The sequence below is a fragment of the Nanorana parkeri genome, unplaced genomic scaffold, assembly GCF_000935625.1.
Source record: "Nanorana parkeri isolate BGI_ZX_2015 unplaced genomic scaffold, ASM93562v1 scaffold38, whole genome shotgun sequence".
Classification (NCBI taxonomy): Eukaryota; Metazoa; Chordata; class Amphibia; order Anura; family Dicroglossidae; genus Nanorana; species Nanorana parkeri.
The window spans coordinates 1,185,248-1,210,791 of NW_017306306.1; the positions used below are offsets into that span (position 1 = coordinate 1,185,248).

Genomic DNA, 25,544 nt, shown 5'->3' on the forward strand with positions numbered 1-25,544 from the left:
TAACCCCCTCCCAGTAATGGTGTCAGTGGGGTACAGTGGGAATAATATCCCCCTCCCAGTAAAGGTTGTAAGTGGGATATAGTGGGAATAATATCCCCCTCCCAGTAATGGTGTCAGTGGGGTATAGTGGGAATAACAACTTCCTCCCAGTAATGGTGTCAGTGGGGTACAGTGGGAATAATAACCTCCTCCCAGTAATGGTGTCAGTGGGGTATAGTGGGAATAATATCCCCCTCCCAGTAATGGTCAGTAATGGTATTAGTGGGGTACAGTGGGAATAATAACCTCCTCCCAGTAATGGTGTCAGGGGGGATACAGTGGGAATAATAACCTCCTCTCAGTAATGGTGTGAGTGGGGTATAGTGGGAATAATACCCCCCTCCCAGTAATGGTATCAGTGGGGTACAATGGGAGTAATAATCCCCTCCCAGTAATGGTGTCAGTGGGGTACAGTGGGAGTAATAATCCCCTCCCAGTAATGGTGTCAGTGGGGTTATAGTGGGAATAATATCCCCCTCCCAGTAATGGTGTCAGTGGGGGTATAGTGGGAATAATATCCCCCTCCCAGTAATGGTGTCAGTGGGGGTATAGTGGGAATAATATCCCCCTCCCAGTAATGGTGTCAGTGGGGGTATAGTGGGAATAATAACCTCCTCCCAGTAATGATGTCAGTGGGGTACAGTGGGAATAATAACCTCCTCCCCCAGCATGGATGTCCGCTTGAGTAGTAGCTCTCAGAAAGTAACTCTCAATTCATTGTCAGAATCAAGAAGGTAAATCCTCTCGCCGCGTTTTCATTAAACCGCGGTGTGAACTGCCACAATTACGTATTCAAGTCTGAGCGCTTAGATTCAATTTATTTACACATCATAATTCATAGGGCGCTGTCGGATGAAGATGCTCTCACGTCTGGGGATAATTAAATCTCATTATGTGTGATTATGGGCACTTTACGTGGGTTTGCAGGCTTCCATTTACTTTGGGACATTTAAAATTAATAAAAAGCAGATTGCCGCCGCGCAGCTATTTAAAATGCTACATTGCTCCAGCCCGCAGCTCCATCACACAGATCATTACTAGAGAACACCGAGCGACATTTTCCCTTAACTGCCTCCATGACATTATCCCTGTCGGAGCGTCCTGTATCATAGCGGCGTTTAGGAGGTGTGGAAATTTGCCGGCATGAAGAGCTGCAATTGGCGATGGAGTCATATTTAGTGTTATTGCCGTATATAAAGTCACTTGTTATTGCTGTACTGTAGGAGGAGTGAAATTTGGTGGGGGCGAGAAATGTGAGATCTCTGCTAGGTTTAAACAAACAATTAACTGCAGTCTTGTAAGGCCCTAATACTGCTCTCTAGGGGTTCAGGAAATCTACTATCCTTAATTGCCCTCCAGGGGTCCCTTCCTTCCTAGTTGGGGGTATATATAGCAGCCAAGGAGGCATCTCTGGGTCTTTTTGGTGTGGAGAGCTAAGCTAGACTGAAGAATGACTCTTGTGGGACTGACAAGACAACAGCGACAAAAATATAATTTTCTGTTTTTTTTTCAGTGGTCCCCCTAATGCAGGGGTGCCCATTAGGTCGATCGCGGTCTACCAGTCGATCGCAAAGCAAATGCTGGTAGATCGCGATCGGCTCACTGACCTGCATCCTGTCCTCCCGCACTGGTGCTCGTGCGGCTGAATTCGTCAGATGCTGCAGACGGGAAGGGGCGGGACACCTCTCCCAGTCTGCACATTTGGCCACATGAGCACCGCGGGAGGACAGGACACCGCACCTGAGAGGAGACCCGGGAAGCTGCTGCAGTGTAGGTAAGAAAAGACAGCCAGAAAAGAGCAGAGAGAGGGAGAAGAGAGGCAGCAGAGTGAGAAGAGAGACAGCAGAGGGAGAAGAGAGCAGAGAGAGGGAGAAGAGAGCAGAGAGAGGGAGAAGAGAGCAGAGAGAGGGAGAAGAGAGCAGAGAGAGGGAGAAGAGAGCAGAGAGAGGGAGAAGAGAGGCAGCAGAGGGAGAAGAGAGCAGAGAGAGGGAGAAGAGAGGCAGCAGAGGGAGAAGAGAGAGACAGCAGATCCCAGTCTGCACATTTGGCCACATGAGCACCGCGGGAGGACAGGACACCGCACCTGAGAGGAGACCCGGGAAGCTGCTGCAGTGTAGGTAAGAAAAGACAGCCAGAAAAGAGCAGAGAGAGGGAGAAGAGAGGCAGCAGAGTGAGAAGAGAGACAGCAGAGGGAGAAGAGAGCAGAGAGAGGGAGAAGAGAGAGACAGCAGTAGGAGAAGAGAGAGGCAGCAGCAGAGGGAGAGGAGAGGCAGCAGCAGAGGGAGAGGAGAGGCAGCAGCAGAGGGAGAGGAGAGGCAGCAGCAGAGGGAGAGGAGAGGCAGCAGCAGAGGGAGAGGAGAGGCAGCAGCAGAGGGAGAGGAGAGGCAGCAGCAGAGGGAGAGGAGAGGCAGCAGCAGAGGGAGAGGAGAGGCAGCAGCAGAGGGAGAGGAGAGGCAGCAGCAGAGGGAGAGGAGAGGCAGCAGCAGAGGGAGAGGAGAGGCAGCAGCAGAGGGAGAGGAGAGGCAGCAGCAGAGGGAGAGGAGAGGCAGAAGAGAGGGAGAAGAGAGCAGAGAGAGGGAGAAGAGAGAGACAGCAGAGGGAGAAGAGAGGCAGCAGAGGGAGAAGATTGCACGCTAATGTGCCTGCGTTCCGGTCCAGTACGATCTGCAAAAATAGAGTAAGGGCGGGTTATAACCTCCTCTCTGTTTTTTCTTTTGACATCTATTCCCATTACGGAGTTTTCCCATGACTTCCTGTCATGGGAAAGCGAGAGGAAATCCTTCCAAAATAAGTGGTGGCCGGTAGGATCACCGGAACTAGTGTCCCCAATGAGAGATTTCCCACCTATTTGTGTACAGGTGACAACCCAAAATTTGAGATTTTCTTTCAGTTTAGGTCATAACCGTCACCAGGACAAATAGAGGAGGTGAGTCTCAGGGTTGTTGTTGTGTGGGGTAGGGTGGAAAGACGGAAGCCTTTTCTTACGAAGAAAAACTTCCAAACCCGGCTACATTTTGCAAAAACGTACATCAAGTCTGACAAAAGCATGTGGTAAAATGTGTTCTGGTCTGACGAGGCCAAGATTGAAATTTTTGGCCATAAATCAAAAAAAGTATATGTGGCACAACCCGAACCTCCGGTATCAGGAAGCCGGGCAGTGAGTCATTACAAGCTGCCTGGCTTCCTAATGTGGCGGGAAACTGGCTCCATGCTCCCTCGTGTAATAACTCGCCGCCTAGCTACCTGATTAGTCGGGAAGCTGGCCAAACAGGAAGCCGGACGGCGAGTCATTACCCGCCCCCCCAGCTTCCTTGTGGGCCAGAAAGCCGGCTCCATGCTTCCTCGTCACCTGGAAGAGCATGGCGATGACTTCCCTGCTAATCGGGAATCCGCGTGGCGAGTCATTACACGCCGCCTGGCTTCCCAGCTAATCAGGAAGCCGTTGAGGAATGATTACACACTGCCCGGCTTGCTTAATGGGACTTTCGGTATCTGTATTCAGTATCGGCGAGTACCGGGAAAAAAATATTGGTACTCGATACTAAAAAAACCGGTATTGTTTCATCCCTAGAACACATGCATTTACAAGCGGAGATGCATAAAATGTATGTAGTTTGCAAATGTACACACCCATGTGCATGTCCCCATTGAAAACAATGAACCTGCGTTCCAATATGTTAAAAAAAAAAACCCGCTGTGCATTTTGTGTGCATGAGGCCTAAGGCATGCTAAAGTAGCTTTTTACCAATCCTTTCATATGCTACTTTAGCATTCCTTTTTCTGCATCTTGATGAATGAGGTCCATTGACTGCGTTCTGAGCATGTAATGTGGAATATTCCGTGCTGCATGTGCCCAGGGCACATGGGGACCTGGCCAGGACATTCCGGATGCCCTGCGGGCCGCCTGGGTCGCTATGGCATCTCATGCTGCTGGCTGTCACTGTGAAGAGAAATGTGCCACTGTTCAGATCACTGACAGTGATCTGTGTAGTGGTGCGTTCCTCTCCACAGCTGCTGCTGAGTCAGTGAGAGCCAGCAGCGGCGGTGGAGAAGGCTGGACCCAGCAGTGGAGGAGGAGGCGAGGCCCGGGGTTGGCATCAGAGGAGGAGGCGGGGTCCATCGACGGGGGAGGAGGCGGGGCTAATCACAGACGGTGCAGGAGGAGGAGGTGGACAGGTAAGGAGTGTGACTAGCCCACCTGAGGGTGACCCTGCAGAGCCCACCTTAGAGAGTCTATGGTGGGCTCTGCTGGGTCACCCTCAGGTGGGCTGTGTTGGATCTCAATTGGGCTCTGAAAGGGGTGTAATTAGAGATCAAAGGGGCCCCATACAAAATTTTGCTATGGGGCCATTAAGGCCCCGCATGATTTGACGGGGACGAGGCAATCTATCTCGGCCTCTTAGCATTTTCTCAAATCCCGGCAGGCCAGCATTCATATTCTGATGTATTTAGCTGCATTACAATGCAGGAGGCGTGTGGATGCTTTGTATTGTTTTTCCGTGCCGTTCCCTCTCGGGTCCCTGTGGTGCTGTTCTAAAGAGCCGTACATAAATGTTCCTGACTAGTTACTGCCAGATTTACAAAGACGATTGCCACTGTTTAGAAAATAAGCCGGCAATTCACCTTTTACGTCTCGTTTTTACATTATAATTGCACTTTTTCAGCTGCTCTGTGTGAGGTTAAAGGGAACCCGTCAGGAGGGAAATGCAGAGGATGCCGCTGCTGATCTGGGAAGGCACGTTGACTGGCTCTCATGCTGATCCTGTGGTTGGACAGTATACAGATCATGTTTTTTTCCAGTGACTTGGTCCAGTTGACTTTTTCAGTTCTTGGTCCATCACTCACAGCCAGAGAATCATTTTTAGTAGCCCCTGAATTCTATTTTTGACATAACAGTTTAAGGGGAAGCTCTGCTCAAAGACTTTTGAGCAGTATAGGAAGGAAGTTGCAATAGATCCAAATGCCCATTTGTACCTTGTAATGTTATCTGAGGACGGGGGCCGGTGCTGCCCCTAGGCAAACTAGGCGGCTGCCTAGGGCGCACTGCTGTCCAGGGCAAGCAGTCTGGCTATTGCTCCCGGCTGCTTACATTCACCTGCTGCCTGCAGATGCTATCTGGCAGGAGAATGGGGCCGTGCAGGGGAAGGGGGGATTGGGGGTTGCGCCTCCGGAATGGGGGTGGGGGGTGCAAGTAGCTGGTCTTGCCTAAGGCGCAAAATAGTCTAGCACCGGCCCTTCTGAGGACAGACACGGGTGTGTTTCAATGCCTTATCAATGGAGAAGAGTGAAGTTTATCTTGGGAGGCACAGACACAGATTGAACAGGCTGCATGTTATCCAATCCCATTATAACTCACGTGCTATTGGCTGCCCTATGTGTGATTACTTCTTTTCTCCCATGGCTGACTTCTCTTGGAAATGCTAGTTAACTGACTGCCATGCTGATGTGGCTTTAGTCACTGACCCAGAACTGGCATGCAGATCATGTTATGACATCACTAGTCGGGTGCTTGTTTGAAGGAGGAACTTCACCCTTATCCAAAGAAATTACAACTAGGGCACCCTTAAAAAATGTTTAGTATTGACAATCTACAAGCAGATACTTCTAGATAATTGCAGCTTTTCCTTATTTTTCTTTTCCTCCCCATTCTTCTCATGGCGGCCATTTTCACTAAGGGCAGCTGAATTCATTTCTCTTTACTTCCTGGAACTCTAAGTTTGCCTCCTGAAACATGTCACAGTGTCATTAGTGTGTCACTCAACCAGGCCAGGGCTGCATCACCAGCGAAAGGGGGCAACAATCTGCTTTATATATTGAAGCATTTTAGAAGGGGATGCGCAATGCCCCCCCCCCCCTACACAAAAGTAAAAAAAAACGTCACCAGCACACTAATGAGAAACTCAGCAAAAGTCCATTTAATGACAAATTGCCACTCAGTTACAAGCACTTTCGGGGGCCTCATGGGTACCCCTTCATCAGGCTCGTCATTCTGAGCCATCGGTGCCATCCGTGGTTGCTGCAAGCACCCACCTGCTTCTGCAGGTTTACTATTGTTCCGGTAAGGAGTGCAGCTGGTTACCTACTCCACTGCATCCCTACACACACACACACACACACACACAGGTTTCCGTTAGCCTTTTGCTGCCGCCGATACATGTTGGCAACAGCGGGCCCCTGTAAACAGACAGGGCCATTGGGAGTCTGTTTACCTGTGCAAAGTCACCTGATCACTTCCAGGGGCCGGTAAGCAGTGCCCTCCCCCCCATGTCTGACACCCCCACCTTGCTTCCTGGGATCCGCTGCCCCTAGAGGGGAGAGAGATGAAGCGTCCATTCGCTGATCTCCCCGCGGAATGAAACTGGAAGCGAAGATGATTTCATGACTTCTGATTTGTGAGCTGTCATTCCCCAGCTAGAGAAGCCGGGAAAGAAGCTGATCAAGCACCATCTCTGCTCGATCAGCTTCAGTGGGGTGCAAAGGTGACATTAGGGGTCTAATGTCACCTTAAAGAGGACATGTCACCTCCAATGTGCTAACACATAGGGGACATTTTTTTAAAGTCCTCTCCCCCTGCGTACACACTAATGCAAATACACATCTGGTGCGCCTACATATGGAAACACCAATTGTGCCACACATGCTAGGTATCGGCACGTGCGCCAGAGTGAGAGCAATAATTCTAGGGCCAATATTCATGGTTAACTCTAAACTGATGACCTATACAGGCTTTAAAAGTGTCGCCTATGGAGAATTTGGGGTACTGTATTTTCTCGCCTTTTCACAGGCCCGAACAATTTTTAAGTCCGGCGTATATTTACTCATCTTTTATATTTCACCCAAAAAATAAGTATTATATTGTGTTTTTTGTGCACTAAAATTGACATTGTATTGTAAATTTTGGGTTTGAAGAGTTGCTAATATGAGATGTAAGAATTTGCAACTGCCACCATTTTATTCTGGGGCAGCACAGTGGCATAGTGGTTAGGGCTTCTGCCTTCTGGGGGTCCCTGGTTCGAATCCCGACCAGGTCACCATCTGCATGTTCTTCCCGCTTGCGTGGGTTCCTGCAGGTACTCCGGTTTCCTCCCACACTCCAAAGTCATGCTGGAAGGTTAATTGGCTCTGATCTAAATGGGCCCTCGTATTTATGCATGTGAGATAGGGACCTTGGAGTGTAAGCTCCTTGAAGGCAGGGACTGATGTGAATGTACATTATGTAAAGCACTGCGTAAATTGTCGGCGCCATATAAATACCCGAAATAAACCAATTCTTCAGGGCCTCTGCTTTCAGGAAATATATAATTCTGGCTCTTGCAGCAAAAGGGTTAAATTGCGTTCACAGATGGACGGGACTGACACCTGTTTTGTGGAATACCCTTGGCGCTGGCTGCGCTCGGAGCTCCAGTCCAAGCGACTCGATGAGCCGTGTGCAGCATTCCGATCATCATCTGTGAGGAGAAGAAGATATGAGTCTGCAATCCTGTATTAGAAAGCTCTCACACACGGCCTGTTCACTTCCAGCCTATTCATTCTTCAGCGTTCCGTCTACGAGCCGCCAACTGTTCGGGCTGATAGGCCGAGCCTATTCAAGGTGCCCATTATTTCCCTGCAGTAACTGGGCTCATCGGCATTGGAAGCTTTGCTATCACAGGGCTTGTTTGTGTGTTTAAAGGTTAAACGTGCTTCTAGGAAAAACTGCCGTCCCTTAATAGGCAAATGATGGGCTGCCAAACTGTAAATACAAAGGAGTATTTTTACCCAAAAATGCGGTTTTATCTTTTTTGCAATGAGGAAGATTTGGGGTAGAGAGTGTCAGGCTGGTTATTATTCAGCACAGACCAGCCCGAGTCAAAAACCATTCCCCTACACCAGGGGTGGGCAAACTCCGGACCTCCTGCTGTGGTGACACTTCAAATCCCATCATGCATCGGCCACTGGGAGTCATGTCTGTGGCAGTCAGCCTTGCAATGCCTCATGGAATTTGTAGTTCTATAGCAGCTGGAGGGCCGGAGTTTACCTACCACTGCCCTACACGTTGGATTGGCGTATGCTGCTTGTCACCGCCAAGCATGGCAGCACTGTGCGCACAGTCAAGTAGGCCGGACATATAAAGACTATGAGGGGAGTTTATCAAAACTGGAGCACATAAAATCTGGTGCAGCTGTGCATGGCAACCAATCAGCTTCTCTCATTTTCAAATCTTAACTGAACAAACTGAAGAGAAGCTGATTGGTTCATGCACAATTTTTATTCTGTACAGCCAGTCTAATGATTTGCACATTCTACTGCACTCTGCAACCAGGAAGATCACTACGATTTCCTGATTCTTCTCCCCACCAATTGGATTATGTTGATTCACTCGCCAATGAATAAGCTGAGGATGGAGAGGTGAAATAGAAAACTGAATTGAAGGAGCAGTAAATAGGTAGGGCTCTGCGGCAGAGGTGTGTACATCACAAGACTTGCTGTTCAGAATTAGAAATTAATTGGCATGTTATAGTAGACATCATTGTGTTCAAACTTTGCCTTTTGCTGTTTGGTATGAGTTTTATTTTACTTGGTTGCATAAAGTGTTTCCTTTAGTATCTCATTCTAAAATGATAAATAATGTCCACTTTTTTTTAATCAGAACTTTTCTTTTACAAGCCAATAAGTGATGACATTCACCAGATTTCACCAAAAGTAATCATCAGTTTTGGATGGGGGACTGCCGAGTGGTCACCACATAGAGCCCCAAAACCCATTGAGGTAGCACCACATGGAACAAGACCCAGTGTGGTGGCTGCTCCCAGAGCCCCAAAACCCAGTGTGGTGGCTTATTACGGAGCCCTAAATCCCAGCATGGTAACACGTCCTGGAGCCCCAAAACCCAGTGTGGTGGCCCTTTCTGGAGCCTTAAAACTCAGTATGGTGGCTCTTTTTCTGGAGCCCCAAAACCCAGTGTGGTGGCCCTTTCTGGAGCCTTAAAACTCAGTATGGTGGCTCTTTTTCTGGAGCCCCAAAACCCAGTGTGGTGGCCCTTTCTGGAGCCTTAAAACTCAGTGTGGTGGCTCTTTTTCTGGAGCCACAAAACCCAGTGTGGTTGCTCTTCTTGGAACCCCAAAACCCAGCGTGCTGGCACCACATGGAACAGCAAGACCCAGTGTGGTGGCTCCTCCCGGAGCCCCAAAACCCAGCGTGGTGGCACTTTATGGAGCTTCAAAACCCAACATGGTGGCTCCACCTGGAGCCCCAAAACCCAGCGTGATGACTCATCCCAAAGCTCTAAAACCCAGTGTGGTGGTAGCCCCAAAATGCGTGGTGGCACCCCCAGGAGCTCCTAAACCCGGCATGGTGGCAGCTCCCAGAGCATTAAAATCCAGTTTGGTGGCTCCTCCCAGAGCCCCAAAACCCAATGTGCTCTATCATGCAGGTTGCGACCACAGCTAGGATGGTCATGCCCGGGACTGACCTCTTGACCTCTCTTCCATATTGGCCAGTAGGTTCACCTACTACATTTACTGAAGAAAGGTGATGCCATGCTCTAACATTCTAGCTTTGGTTGCAGTTGGCATAGTAGAGCACGTTGTGTTTTGGAGCCTCTGAAACCCCCTAAAGTTTCCTCTTCTGCAATTGTTGGTGCAGTTGACCCAATTTATAGTTCTGACTGGTACACTATAAGCTGTCCAATGAGTTTGTTTTAAAGGGTATGTAAACCCCTAGCAAAGAAATTCTCTCATCTGCTCCCTTTTGCTTGGTTAAATGCACCTTTTGGTTTTGTGTTATCTGGTAATTAAAGGCAAATAAATACCTGTTGATCCTACCAGAAATTCAGTCAGCTCCTATCTTCTTATAGTCAGCTGACAAGTCTGCATTGAAACCTCAGACAGTGTAATCAGCCATGCCCTGAGTTCTCTTTGTGGACTTCAAGACATCACCCTCTGTTATGGAGGTGAGGAGAGCAGCATGCTTTGTAGTCCTATCATAATTCTGTCATTGGGTGACAACACTGCTTCTCCATAGATACAGTACAGTAAATGAGTGTTGTCACCCTAGGACTAGAAGTATGTTACTGTCAGGATCACCAGGTGAAAATAAAGGAAAAATACTTGAAAAAAGTCTAAACTAATGCAGCCACCACGTCTTAGTAACCTGTAATCAGCAGCACATTACAGTTTTTTGTTCTTGGGTTTAGATACACTTTAAGGATTCACTTTTTTATTGCTGCATTTTATAGTGGAAACAGAACCTTACTTGTGAATTGACCATGAATGGATAAAACATGACTAAACTGTGCTCTTCTTTGTGTCTCCACAGCTGTACTATCAGGTACTGAATTTTGCCATGATAGTATCATCGGCTCTCATGATATGGAAAGGCCTTATTGTAGTCACCGGCAGCGAGAGTCCCATAGTTGTCGTACTCAGGTACCTACAGACCCACTGCTAATTTTCACTTTACTGTGAATCACTTGGATTATCAGTAGACATTCTGCATGGTGTTGCTCCTGAAAATAAGTAACATCTTATTTATACTGTAAAAACATGTTTTCATTGTAGGGAAGGTAGAACAGGGCCCTGTAGAACTCAGGAGCTGGTCAGTCCAATACAAGAGCCAGTGTGGACATTTTAAGAAGCTGGTGGGCATTCTTCAATTCGATAAAACAAAGGGGCCTGAACATTTGGCAGCGGCTGAAATACACTGCCTGGCCAAACAAAAAGTCACCACCTGTGGTCGTGATCTGGGGTTGCTTCAGTTGGTCAGGTCTATGTTCAGTAACATTATGTGCCCAAAAATTAGGTCAGCGGCCCACCTGAATATACTGAATGACCAGGTTTTCCATCAATGGATTTTTTCTTCCCTGATGGCACATTGGGCATATTCCAAGATGACAATGTCAGGATTCATCGGGCTCAGATTGTGGAAGAGTGGTGCAGGGAGCATGAGACATCATTGTCACACATGGAAATGATGTCTCGTGCTCTCTGAACCATTAGGCCAAGTCGGGAAGGCTTCTTTTTGAGACAATCTTCATCCAGTCAAGGCGCTATCCATTGGCATACATGGCTATTGCCCGCTATATGCTGAGAGTGCTGCAGCCGTGACGGATCCCGACAATACTGTCGAGATCCATCCAGCTGGCTGATTGACAGCGGGCTCTGCCTATCTAGAAGCAGAGCCAACTATGCCTGCCCCGCCCCTGTCCATACCTCCAGTCAGTGCTGGAGGATCGGAGAGGGGGGAATCCCTGCGGGGATCGGTGACTCCCCACTCTCTGCAGAGAGATGATCAAGAAGTGAGCGAGCGGCATGATGTTTTCGCTCACTTCCTGATCAATAGAGCCGATGTGTGACAGTTTCATTGTCACGTGTCGGCTCCAACTATGAGGATGAGTATAAATCACTCTTCCCATAGTTGTCCTTTAACCCTTTCACTGCCAAGCCCTCCGGAACATTTTTCAAATCAGCTGGCCGCGCCATTTTTGCAATTTTTCCCATTGATTTGATTTTCAACTGCTGCGTTGCTAGCGTTTGTAAAAGATCCCCTAAACCATATATTTTCTGAAAGCGCAGGCCCTTTAGAATAAAAAGATGGTGATACTAAATGTGTAGGCCCTGCGATAATTGCGCAAATGTTTCTCAAATTAATATTAAACCGATAAAAATACACAATTCAATTGATAAAACACACTAAAATCAGTATCCGTGCACAAAAAAACAAAAATGTCTGACTAAATCTAAAAGATAAAAATGTATTGAGTTAATAAAACGTAAGGCACACTGAGCTGGCCAGCCGGGAACACTTTTGTTCCGCCGTATGCCGGTGGCAGCGAAAGGGTTAAGATATACAGTAATCCATATTTTAAGCCTTGATGGAGGGGGCTCTTTAAAACCCAACCTTTGGCTTGACCTTTTTGATGTTTTATGATCTCACAATATTTGCAATGTCACTCTATTTTTTTTCTGTACCTCTTGGAGCTCTCATAGTTCTGTTGTCTTGGAATTCCTTTAATGGCAGCCATTGTGAGAGTGAATGCTTTGGTCATGTTATGTGATGGGCTCGTCTTAAATTTGAAGACTTGCCAAGTGCATAGTTTGGAATTAACACTACAGTGCTTCAGCCAGACTAATACTTTGTTCCCTTTAAATATTGTATAGATCTGTTTGTGACTGTCTCTTCCACATGTGAGGACTATTATTCCATTTTATGATCTTGATGTTAAGACTTAGATCTGCTCTTAGGCAAATATACACCTAGAGCCCATAGGTAGCTCAGTAACACCTATCTTGTTCTCTTACAGTGGCAGTATGGAACCAGCTTTTCACCGGGGAGACCTGCTTTTCCTAACAAACTTCCAGGAAGACCCCATCCGAGCCGGAGAAATTGTGGTCTTTAAAGTAGAAGGAAGAGATATCCCTATAGTTCACAGAGTCATCAAAGTTCATGAAAAGTAATGTATTGTCGGATTTCATTATTAGTCACTGCAGTAAGCCCTCCATGCCAAGGCACTGTTTGCAGTACTGAAGACTCCCTAGTTGTTAGGATGTCTATAAAATACACACAAAATAATTGCCATTTGCAGAGATAAAGCTAGTGCTATGACCTTGTACAGTCCATAAAAAGGCATGCTTAGCTAAAGAGATTATTTTTATCCCACATTCATTATAGAAAATGAACGTTGTTGTTTATTTGTTCCAATCAGTCTTACATCTTTGGAGGCTTCCAGAGAATTGTTGTTTGAGAATCGATGATTATAACTAATTCTGGAAAGCAGCAGTGCTACATGCAGCAAGGGATGGAGGTCTATGGGCCAGCTTCATGTTGGTGGATCTTCACCTCAGTCCTGTAGAGCTAAATACAATCTTACACATTAGTTACAACCTTCACCCTCTACCTAATATGAAATGAACATTTGTAGATGAAGTCTTCTTTACAGTACAGGCAGTCCTTGAGTTACAAACATCCGACTTACATACGACCCATACTTACAAAAGGAGGCTATTACTGTACAGCAGGGGGTCCCAGGCTGCAGCCAAAGTGTACCACACAGCGTTCCAGTAGTTATACTGCTACCGCGCTGGTGCCGACGAGGAGTGCCCGCTTTTTTGGGTCTGGTTCGTAGTACTGTACGTAGATTACAGGAAGTTGGCTCTTGTTAGACGTGCAGACGAGGGGTGTCAGCCTCTTCTTCCCGGGTCACTGTGAGGTTTTTACTGCTGTCTGTATCCTCATTAGAAAGATTAATCTCACTTCCTGTCCTTGAGACAACAGGAAGTGAGAGGAAATCTACCCCTAGGAAGGTACATTCACTCCTGTAGGCGTTATGGGGAAAAGGTGTCTCCACTGAAGCTTTATCACTAATCCTTGTTTCCACAACAAAACCAAATGTCAAAATCCAATTGTCACATGGACAGAAAGTGAGGTGAAATCTTCTGAACAGTGGCACACACCGCAAAACAAACGTTACAGGGGGTAAACCCTTCCCTATGCTATCCAAAACCCAAAAAATGTTTTTGGCTGGAGTTACACTTAAAAAATTTACCTGTTCCAACTTACATACAGATTCAACTTAAAGGAGAACTATTGGGTCAGGGCTTTTCCCCATAGTTCTCCTTAGGGTAACGGGAGGACACAAACTAGCGTCCTCCGGTTACCCTAAGCTCAGTATACTCAGGTGAGTGGAAATCACTCACCTCATAGTTCTCCTTTAAGAACAAACCTACAGTCCATATCTTGTTCGTAACCCGGGGACTGCCTGTATACCTTTCCTGAAGTATAATGTCTGTGCTCGGGTTTTGTATATCCCAAGGAGCTCAGACTGGTACCACAGGCACCGACGTAGAACACAATACAAGTTGGCATCCTCTCCTGTATCATCCAATTAAAAGTGTGCACCCCAATGACTTGTAGAGAGGTTTGTATTGTTTGATGGGGTGAATGTACCAGAGTGCTTTGGCATCCCCGTTTATATGATTGTATGCCTGGATTTGGCGGCCCTCAGATTGTTCAGGGCAGCTTTTACTCTATTGATTTTACATTTTGGCAGGTTGGTTTTTTAAATGTCGAAATACTTTATTGAACGAGAATAAAGAAACATGACAACCAGGTGCACATTCAATGAGCATATACAAACAGAAAAAAAGAGACGAGCAGCACATCAGAATAACTGTGCCAGAGTATGAAGTTTTCTGTATTGAACTCCAACGATCTGACATGTAAACGTAACCATCAAAGCACAATTAACACAACCTTATTGCAGAAAGAACGAAAGAACAGATCCAGGAACAATACAGAGGGATAGAAAAAGAAATGGAACTGAAGAAGGGGTGGGGGAAAGGAGCAGAGAAGGAAAAAGGTAAAAGAAAGGAGGAAACATAGAAGAGAATTGTGTCCTTATACCTAATCATCAGTGCAGTTTTCTATATCCAGGATCACAAGTGGATGACCTTGCAGTCCATCTATCCCATATTTTATGACATGTCTTGTCACAAGCATGATGTTTATAGATCAAACGTTTGAAAGGGAGAGCAGCATTTGATTCCAGTGAGCAGTAGTTGGGGGGGGGGGGGGAGCACCTGTATCCATAATCTGACTATCAGTTTCCTGGCGACACAGAGGGCTTCCTGAATAAAGATATTTAGTATATTTATCAATATTAGCAGTATTGTATATACCCAAGAGGCACATCTTAGGATCCAGGGTCACAGGAGAACCCATCTTATCATGGAGAAACTTAACGATTAGTCGCCAGTAATCTAACACCACAGGGCAGGACCAGCGCATATGGTAAAAGGATCCCGGGTGGCAGGGTGGTTTTTAAACTGAATTCCAGGGGTCTCTAAATACAACCTGATGCTTTTATTGTGTTACTTGAGCTTGGTTCCAAACCACACCCAGGTAACCCTTTCATTTCAGCATGAGTTTTTTTGGTACTCTATAAAGTATTAGTGAAGGACTCTGTGTAGTTATGCTGAAATAATTTGTATCATTCATCGGTCTCTAAGCGTATTCTGATTTTGCCATCTATCTAATGCTTTGTTTCCATTTTTAGGGAAAATGGTGACATTAAGTTCCTGACCAAAGGTGATAACAATGAAGTTGATGACCGAGGTCTATATAAAGAAGGCCAGAACTGGCTGGAAAAGAAGGACGTAGTAGGCAGAGCGAGAGGGTGAGTTGTGTTTTTTTTTTCTTTCTGTTGGAGGCGGTGCTCATTAGTATGATGGCTAAGTGGTTCCATGTTTGCCTTGGAGCTCTGGGGCCTTGAGTTAATTTCCTACCATGGAGCTTGCATGGCCAAATTGGTAGACCCAACTTGCCCCTAATGTGCGTATTAGCATTGCTGTCATAAGGGCATTAGAATGTAACCTCCTTTAATGATGGTATTGGTTGTATATGGTATGTGTACTTTGTAAAGTGCTTTAGAACTTGTCAGGAGATATAGATCATTTTTATTTTTGCATAATACAAAAACTTATTTTCTTTAGCTAGGAAAATATTAAATATTGCAGGTGGAGATCTAGGCTACTTTCCCATTGTTGTACTGGCCAACGTTACTGTTTTTTCCATGAATGTTTCTATTGTAAATTGTCTTCAATATCAAGAGTTCGAATTTCACAAACCATTAAGTCATAAGAGGGGCAGGTACCCTCCCTTTATTTAGTTTATCTAGTTAGACTTAGGGCCCATTCACAGCAATTGCGGTGCGTTCCAGAGCTGCAGCTGCTGGAACACACAGCAATAGCTCACAAAACTTCCCCCTTCGTTCTGGGGCAGGAGGGGGCGTGGCAGTTCATTGAAGTCAATGGCACCGCAACCATTGCCTGCGTTCCGTTCCACTGCAAACCCAAAAAAATAGAGCATGCAGCATTTTTTGCATTTGCAGTAGACCGGAACGCAGGCAATGTTTTGCCACGCGTCCAATCACACTGTGGGGGGCGTGGCTGCGTTGCCATTGACTTCAATGCACCCCCGCCCCAGAATGAAGGGGGAAGTTTTGTGAACTATTGCCGTGCGTTCCAGCAGCTGCCTCTCTGGAAGACACACTACTGCAGACGGAGGTCTACACGCTGTCGTTTACCTTTGCTGCATGCTTCTTCACATGCAGTGCGTCACAGGCTTAAGACTTTGTGTGCAGCTGTCTGTACTCAACAAGAGGGAGTTAGGAGAAGGAGACACTGCTCTGACTTATTCACTTCTGTGTAGGCAGATTAAAGCTTGAGCTACTGAGCTTCGTATTCAGGTTTTTTTTTTCCAGCAAAGCAGCTAAGGCTTTTATGGAAAACATGTTCAAAGAAGGCAAGAGCTCAGCTGCTGGCTGAAAAAATGAATGTGCACTATAGATACCTATCTAAACCATACTTAAAACAATGTTTTTCATTTTTTGTTGAAAAGGTGTAAGGTTCGGAGATAGAATTTCTGTTGATTTGAAATAATGGGATTGTGCCCACAAAGGGATTTGTATTGTCCAAATTCCATGAACACTGAATAAATTGATGAAGCATTCCGGTGGGCAGATATATTTTACAACAGAAGGCAGCCTAAGATGATTCTTGCCAACCCTGTTAAGATTCAGGGCTAAGCCCCATCTACCCCCATCCCATATGCAATGACAGCAGATCAGTTGCTTGTACGGATGCTTTAATTGGATGGTGGGTAGCATGTGGGCAAGGTTTAGCTGTAATGATGGGGCTGAGTCACTGAAAATGAATCTAGTATCAGAGAGGAACACAGGGGAGGCTTTTCATTTTATGGGCACAATCCCAAGCAGACCAGCTTGCAAAGTGTAAGTCTGTTAGGATGCTTTAACACTGCAATTTGTTATTGAATTCAACTGTATATGTCTATATGGTCTGTTCCAGTGAATAAAAGGGAATTCTGGCTTATTCCGTGTCTCTCTTTTAAGCCAAACAGAAATGGCTAAGCTCTGATTTTATAATGTGTGTATTGGTGTCAGTGAAACTGTAAGAATATATATAACTAGAGCAATGCCAGGGACCTATTTGTATAGCTTTATAGCTGATCTGCCAGAAATCCAGTGAGTTCCTAATTTTCTGCTTGGAATGACAACGTTGACTTTGCTGCACTGAAATCTGAGACCGTGTTGTCAGCTCTACCTGCCAGACTACAGACATCTCTTCCACTCCCCTTTCTGTGCTTCTCCACACGCATATATTTGCTGCCTTGACTCCCAAGAGCTTGCGTAACACTGTGTGTGAAGCAGGGGCACTTGGGAAGTGTAGTCCTATCTATGTGAGAAGCCATGGTCGTCACACACGCTTGACTTTAAACATGTCTGCCTTTGTTAATCCCCATTACAGGCTGGATTGATAGCATCAGCGCGAAATTGCGCAATATCCATGTCGCTCAGTGTGAATGCGGTGTAAGAGGCAATATATACAATTTTTGATTTTGGGTTTACATACACCTTAAGGTCATAACCCCATCAGGTCTGTATTACACGTTACGCAAAAATAGTGACATTTGTTTGTTGATCTGAAGTTTCATGCAGATTGCAGTTAAGCAATTTCAGTTTCTGTCACCAGATAATTTACCACTTCAGATGTTTGACATTCTCCAACATTTTATACACGGCTGTCAAATTCCACAAGTACTGATCGAACGTATTGTACGTTACTGCAGCAAGGCACACAGCTCTGTACGTGTGTGATATTAATAGGACCATTATGCAGCTATTGTAGATCTGAGCTCTGCACTGAGGTGTAGATCATCGATGGCTGTTCTTAACTGTCTAGACTCGGGTGTACTTCATTGTTCTCCTTTATATACAGCATGCCGTGTATTTGTTGTATCAGGTTGTTCTTACGGCCAAGGTCACTGTGAAGATGCCGAAAGGCCAACATGCTGAGTCCCAGCTGGTGATCACTGTCTGTCATTTAACAGTGATCAGCTGACAAAGTGTGTGTGTGTGTGTGTGTGTGTGTGTGTTCCTCCCTAATATTGAGCAGGCTCCCCTTTTTGCCACCAAAACAGCCCCTGACCCATCAAGGCATGGACTCCTCTAGACCTCTGAAGGTACGCTGTGGTATCTGACATCAAGCTGTCAGTAGCAGATTCTTTATGTCCTGTAAGTTGTGAGGTGGGACCTCCATGTATGGGACGTGCTTTTCCATCACACCCCACAGATGCTCGATTGGATTGAGATCTGGAGAATTTGGAGGTCAAGCCAACACCTGGAACTTGTTGTTGAACCCTTTTTGCAGCGTGGCAGGGTGCATTATCCATCAGAAAGAGGCCACTGACATCAGGCAATGCCGTTTTAATGAAGGGGTGTACTTGGTCAGCAATGATGTTTCGGCAGGTGGTACATGTCAAAGTGACATCCAGATGAATGGCAGGACCCAAGGTTTCCCAGTAGAACATTGCTCAAAGCATCACACTGCCTCCGCCGGTTTGCCTTCATCCCATAGCTCATCTAGGTGCCATCTCTTCCCCAAGTAAGTGACACACGCACCCGGCCGTCGACATGATGTAAAAGAAAATGTGATTCATCAGACCAGGCCACCTTCATCCATTGCTCTGTGGTCCAGTTCTGATGCTCACCTGCCCATTGTAGGCACTTCTGGCTGTGGACACCCTGACCAGTCTGTGGCCCCACATGCAACAAACTGCAATGCAGTGTGTGTTCAGACACCTTTCTATGGTAACCTTTTTCAGCAGTTAAAGCTACAGTAGCCTTTACTCCTGACATGCATCAATGAGCCTGCATCCAGTTCACCAGTTTTCCTTCCTTGGACCACTTTTGGTAGGGGCTGATCACTGCAGTGAACATTCCACAAGAGCTGCAGTTTTGGAGTTGCTCTGACCCAGTCATTACAATTTGGCCCTTGTGAAAGGCGCTCAAATCCTTACACTTGCCCATTTTTTTTTTCCTGCTTCCAACACATCAACTTCAGGGACAAAATGTTCCCTTTGCTGACTAATATATCCCAACCACTTCCAGGTGCCATTGTAAAGAGGTATTCAATGTTATTCACTTCACCTATCAGTGGTCATAATGTTATGGCTGATCGGTGGACAAAGTATGTTCAGATATCTGTGGGTGTAAACCTATTCCGGAACTGTTTGGATTAATACACATACAAACCTCCCAATTAAAGTACAACATTCACTGTAGCAATCACTGAGAAATACTCTTTATTGGTACGACTTGCAGGATAGAAGTAAATCTGTCCCAGAAATCAGTCTCATTCACCCAGGACATTCCAACACCAAATCACATTTGGTCACCATACACGATTTTTGAAGTCTGTGGGGCTGCGCTGCAACCAAGTGCCAACTGCTTGGCTTTCTGTTGCAATTTATCATTGTAATGCTAAATGCCCCTTGGGATCATAAAAGAAGAAAAAAAAAGACATTCTGGAGGTGGCAGTATCTCCTGAACGCCTGTCAGCTGCCCATCAACTGCCCTCTGAAACGCGATCCACCGCCCATTGCTTTTCAGAGGGTAGTAAAGTCTGCTGCCCATGTAACAGATCTAACAGTACTAGGCACAGTGTACTCTTGAGGTTACTTAGCACACGACTGGTGCTCTTAAAGAGTCTTCTAGATGTAATTACAGCACAATAGTATTTTTATAGGACTGTAAAGAAATCCTCCCATCGCATTTTCTGTTTTATTTTATATTTAGCTCTGTGCAGCCATTCGGTAATAAAGAGGTTTGAAGCTAGTTTAGCATTCACAGGGCCCAGCATCAAGTAAATTGCATTTTTATGTTAGTCAGTCTTGCGTGCCGGTATTATGTAAGCTAAAAAAAAAAAAACCTTCTGTGCCAACAATTGACTGGAGCATTATTTCTGTGTTCGTGATGCTCTCAGCTCAGGCGGCTCCCAGCACGACAATTGCAGATGTCGACACTTCGGGCAGCGAGTCATTTTTTTTATTGCTCGTTAAGTGGCCTCTTGTTTCCTTTTTTTATAAAGATGTATTAACTGTTCCCTGCACAGTGCAGCGTCTCTAAATTCATTATTGTCTGTCCCTCCCTCCTTGTTCTAGTAATAAATAGGAAAAGCAGCCCATTAATACCAATTTATAGTGCAGCAATTATGGAGCATTTGTATACCCTGGCTAAAGGAAGAGTTCCTGTATAGTGTACAGCTACAGATTTCAGGGCCGCAATCTATTCTTTATAGCGGAACTCCTGAACATTTTGTCCCTGAAGTGGATGAGCTGGAAGCAGAAAAAAATGGGCAACTGTGAGGATTTGAGCGACTTTCACAAGGGCCGAAATTGTGATGTCTAGATGACTGGATCAGAGGAACTCCAAAACTGCAGCTCTTGTGAGATGTCCCCGGTCTTCAGTGGTCAGGACCTACCAAAGGTGGTCCAAGGAAGGGAAACTATTAAATCGGCGACAGGGTCATGGGGCAACCAAGGCTTTTTGATGCACGTGGGGAGCGAAGGCTGGCCTATGTAGTCCAATACAATAGAAGAGCTATTGTAGCTCAATTTGCTGAAAAAGATAATACTGGATCTGATAGAAAGGTGTCTGAACACACAGCTCATGGCAGTTTGTTGCGTATGGGGCTGCATAGCCGCAGACTTGTCAGGATGCCCATGTTGACCTGGGTCCACTCCACTGCCAAAAGTGCCTACAATGGGCAGGTGAGCGTCACAACTGGACCACAAAGCAATGGAAAAAGGTGGCCTGGTGTGATGAATCACATTTTCTTTCACATCATGTGGCTGGCCAGATGCGTGTGTGTCACTTACTTGGTGAAGCGATGGCACCAGGATGCATTATGGGAAGAAGGCAAGCCAGTGGAGGCAGCGCGATGCTTTGGGCAGTATTGGGAAACCTTGGGTCCTGCCATTCATGTGGATGTTACTTTGACATGTACCACTGACCTAAACATTGTTGCTGACCAAGATCACCCCTTCATGGAAACGGTATTCCCTGATGGCAGCGGCCTCATTCAGCAGGATAATGCACCCCGCCACACTGCAAAAATGGTTCAAGAATGGTTTGAGGATGTCCCTCTGATCCCCTGTCGCAGAGCCACCATGCTGGTCCCGGGCTCGCACCGGGCATAGCGAAGCTTGGGACCTGCGGAGGGAGCACACCGACTGGCACCTTATACAAGCGATCCGCCGCCTCCAAAGCCAGCGGATCGCTTGTATGTAAACAGGCATCGCTGCCTGTTTTTTACATTTGGGCAGTTTCCCGTTCAAGCGTGCCACGAGTGGGTGGGGCCAACAGGCCGTCTTTTGACAGCCTGTTACATCCAGGACGCTGGGAGGCGGTTAAAATGTATCTGAATCCAAGAACAAAAATGTTCTAGTCCTTTTAATGTGGTGGTTGCATTAGTTTGTTTTTTTGTGTTTTTTTTTTTCATGCTGGTGATCCTGCCAGTTACACATTTCCTGTCCTAGGGTGACAACGCTCGCTTGCTGTACTGTGAGGTTGCTGCAGGAAGTGTTAAGACTATAGAACATCTTCCCCTCTTCTCTTCTGTATAACATAGATGGTAGTTGTTCTAAAGTCGAAATGGATACAATGTAATCGATAACACAGGAAGTTGCCCGAAGTTATCAGCATAACTTAGGGAGGAGTTGCTCTGCAGGCCACAGAGATAGCTGGGCGCATTGTAATTGATAACACAAGAGGTTGCACAGAAGGTTATCAGCATAACATGGAGGGAGTTGTTCTGTAGTCCATAGAGGTAGCTGGGAACAATGTAACAAAAAACATAAATTGTGATGAGGTGTGACAGGCGAGATTTTTAAAATATCCTGAAGTGCATTACTTTTTTTCTAGGTATGCACCGATACTAGTATCGTCATCAGTATCGGTGCTGATACCGAGTACTCGTCCAAATGCTCCGATACTTACCTCCGATACCAGAACTGCAGGGTTATGAAATGCTGCCCGGCTTCCTGATTGGTCAGGAAGCCAGGCTACCTAGCAACAAGTGAAGCTGGCTTCCTAGCCAATCAGGAAGCCGGGAGGCGGGTCATAACGTGCTGCCTGACTTCCTAGCACCAAGTAAAGCCGGCTTCCTAGCCAATCAGGAAGCAGGTCATGATGTGCTGCCTGGCTTCCTGATTGGCTAGGAAGCTGGCTTCACTTGCTGCTAGGCAGCCTGGCTTCCTTACCAATTAGGAAGCTGAGCAGCACCTCATGACCCACTGCCCGTCTTCCTGATTGGTCAGGCAGCCTCGGCAAGTCCCAGGCAATCAGGAAGCCGGGCGACAGGTCATGATCTGCTGCCCGACTTCCTGATAATCGGGGCACACTGGACCGGTACTCATGTATCGGCAAGTACTGGAAAAAAATATTGAAAAACCGTTATCGGTGCATCCCTACTATTTACCTTTTATTAAGGTTACTTTTATACTGCACTTAGATCTGTGCGCCGGGTTTTTATGTTTTCTTTACAGTGCTGTTACTTGGATGTTTCCCTATCCAGCTAACCAGGCTGCAGGATCAGTGCACACATCTTCTCTGGATTGACTACCAGTATAACCGGAGCTCCTCTAAGACTATTAATATACAGTCCATAACCAATCTATCTAGCTGCACAAGTTGGTGACTTCTGTTTTATGTTGAATCGGGAACAATGTAACTGAGTACACAGGAGGTTGTACCGGTGCACAGAATGTTGTCAGCGTAACGTAGGGAGGGAGCGGTTGTGTAGTCCATATAGATAGCTGGGCGCAATGTAACTGATTACACAGGAAATGGTACAGGCACCCATAATTTTATCAGCACACAAGATTACGGGCAGGATAAATGGATAATAATTTGCACTTAACCCTTGCAGTGTAGGGGTTGCCCCAGTAGGGGGTATGTTTTTTTAAGCCTTCTTTAGCACTATTTTGTCCGGTCTGGAACGCATCAATAACGCACCTGTAAGACCATTTTAGGCTAAAGACATTTCCAATCATGGTAAAAACGCAATGCACTATGTTCCAGATCTGGTCTGGAAAATGGTGTGAACCCAGCCTTGAAGGGAAATCTCTTTATTTTATTGTATTTCTATGTTCTAGAAAGCATTGTCCTGTCTCCTAACTGGAGAATCTCCAATATTGGCCGGGGTTTGCTGTAATACGCAAATAGTATCTGGCAAAGTTCACATCATTGCTGTAATCCCTCGAAAGCTCAACGCACCCAGTCAGGGTTAAACAAGACGCGTCGGTTATTTGTTGCTGCGGCCATGGGGAAGTGGAAGATTTTACAAATCACATTTCTTTGATGGAGACGGCAATGAAGAAAAAGCAGCCTTGGACTGGAATGACTGTATAAATCACGCCTGAACAAACAGCGCTCGGGTTTTGGAAGGACAATTTCGCGGCTGGCGCGGCGGCAGAAGCTCCAGAGAGAATTCCTTAGCGGGAAAGGGCAGCGAGGAGGCACGGGAGCTTTTTAACTGGCACCTTATGAAACTGCTTCGATGTAACACCCCAGGCTGTAAGCTAAGTAGCAATATGATCTAAAGAAAGAGAAAACTATGCAATTAGACTGGCGGTGCCGTCTCCCCTCCGCGAAAATTACTAGCTGGAAGTCCTGTGTGAAATTGGCTAAGTGGCGTTACCTTGATATCGCACGCCGGTTCCCTCTGGCTTGATGAAAGGCCATTATGGTTTCTCATCTAGAATACATTTGAACTTAAAGTATACCTTTAATAAAGTGGCCTCTTTCCAGTCTGAATTCCAAATTTAAGTCTTACATTGCATATTGAGAACACGGTTTGCCTTCTTAGGGTCACCATGCACGGTACAGTCTGACCATACAATCTTGTGTCAACTTTAGATTTACCAAAACTATGTAATATGAGGACCTACCTAAACTATCCAATCAGCCTGGCCCCTTGTACTACATAGTTGTTTGTAAAATCTCCTTTAGATCTACCATCAGATTGTAAGGTGTGTGGTTAGCTTTAGGACCGCTGTGTTTTTGTTATTCAGGCATGGATATAGAAGAAAACCACACCACCCAGCTGCCTCATTTTGACTTGGTGGTAACCTAGTGTAACAGAGTTCCCCTGTACCCACCTTGCTCAGTAGTGGGTGCTGGCTCCTTTAACTCCGCTCCCTACAATCCCCTGGCCTCACATCATCCCCTGGACTTCCAGACCTGCCCTCCACTTCTACTTGAGCTCAAAGACCACGTTTGATGGGACAGCCATGGCTTGGCACTTCAGTGGTCACCAGGTGTTGGGCCCTCCTTCCTTATACCCGGTGTGTGGGTCGCTGGGTGAGAGTGATAATACGAAATCACCTGCACTCCATTCAGTGTACAGACCTTGGTTGAAATGTTGGTGCTTGAAGTGACAACACAGATGGCGCTGTTTCAGATACAGTCCCTAATAGAAGTCACCAGCACTCGATGGTGTGCAAGAAGTAAAGCACTTTTTATTAAATCGTCACATGCGTCATACAGCCAACGTTTTGGGGCAGCGCAGGGTCCCTTCTTCTGGGCGACATAGTGAGCACACAAGAGCACTCCGCTCGTCTTAAGCCGGGCACTGTGCTAGCTGGCTGTTAAATAATGTCCTCCTTCTTCCACCACTGGAAGCATCCTGACCAGTGACTCAATTATTCTGCCTTGTTCTTTGTTCTATAGATTAGTCTTTCTGAATCTGGGTGCCGTGGTGGGGTGGGCACAGCTGGCTCTGGCTCTAGAGAGGCAGAACCAGCTGTCAATCAGGTGGTGGGGTGATTCACGACACTTTTGTCTGGTTCTGTCCCGGCTGCAGCGAGGTTCTGCGCTGTCAGATTATAACGGGCAATAGCCCAGTATATGCTGATTTTTGGGTCACAGGAGGACATAGTAAATGTCCTCTTGTGATCCTAAGAAGAACTATGGCCAAAAAAGGTTGGCCCATAGTATCGCCTCTATAGGCATCTGTTATTCTGGACTGTGCTGCCCCCTAGTGTCATCAGTGCGAAATTGCTTCTCGGCAGCCCCTGTTACTACAATAGTTGCATTACCTGTTATTTGTTGTGCTCTGCTTATTGAATACTCATCTACCATTTTGTTGCATTGATGTTTGTCTAATCATTTGGTTAATACCTCCATATTACATTAGTAATCTAGAACACCATGTCAATGCTAGTGTTAGTTTGCGGTTATTAGTAATGCCTGCCACTTCAAGTGTATGTAAGCCTTATTAGCGACATCCTAGTATTGCATTCCTCTTTTATCAATACACGTTGTACGTGTTCCTACTTTTTGAGCAAGATTTGATCCTGTCAGTGCAAAGATCATTTGGCAGTTTGTGTATATGTTTTAAGCCCTTGTTTCTATGTATGGTTAGTAATTACATAGATAGGGGCAGTCATATTTGCTCATTGCATTGCATGAATGTTCCGCATCCCACTTTGCACTGGTAGAAGTATTTTAATGCTCCTTCTCACAATGCAAGTCTGTGAATCAGCCAACCCACTGAAAACCATGTACCCCGTGTGAATGATATCTTATTCCAGCAGATTTTGAGAAAGGCGGAGCAATAGTCACTGAGATGATGAGGGCTCCCTCTAGTGGCTAATCTGCAAATCTCTAT

At 46.1% G+C, this 25,544-nt stretch overlaps 1 protein-coding gene across 1 annotated transcript in view; it reads left to right on the forward strand.

Annotated features, from left to right (window-relative positions):
- Positions 1-25,544, forward strand: part of SEC11C (SEC11 homolog C, signal peptidase complex subunit) — a 32,104-nt gene that overhangs the window by 2,362 nt on the left and 4,198 nt on the right. The window contains exons 2-4 of the mRNA XM_018570359.1: positions 10,336-10,445; positions 12,320-12,469; positions 15,071-15,190. Of these exons, the coding sequence (XP_018425861.1) occupies positions 10,336-10,445; positions 12,320-12,469; positions 15,071-15,190 (380 nt within the window). The remainder of the gene's footprint in view (positions 1-10,335; positions 10,446-12,319; positions 12,470-15,070; positions 15,191-25,544) is intronic.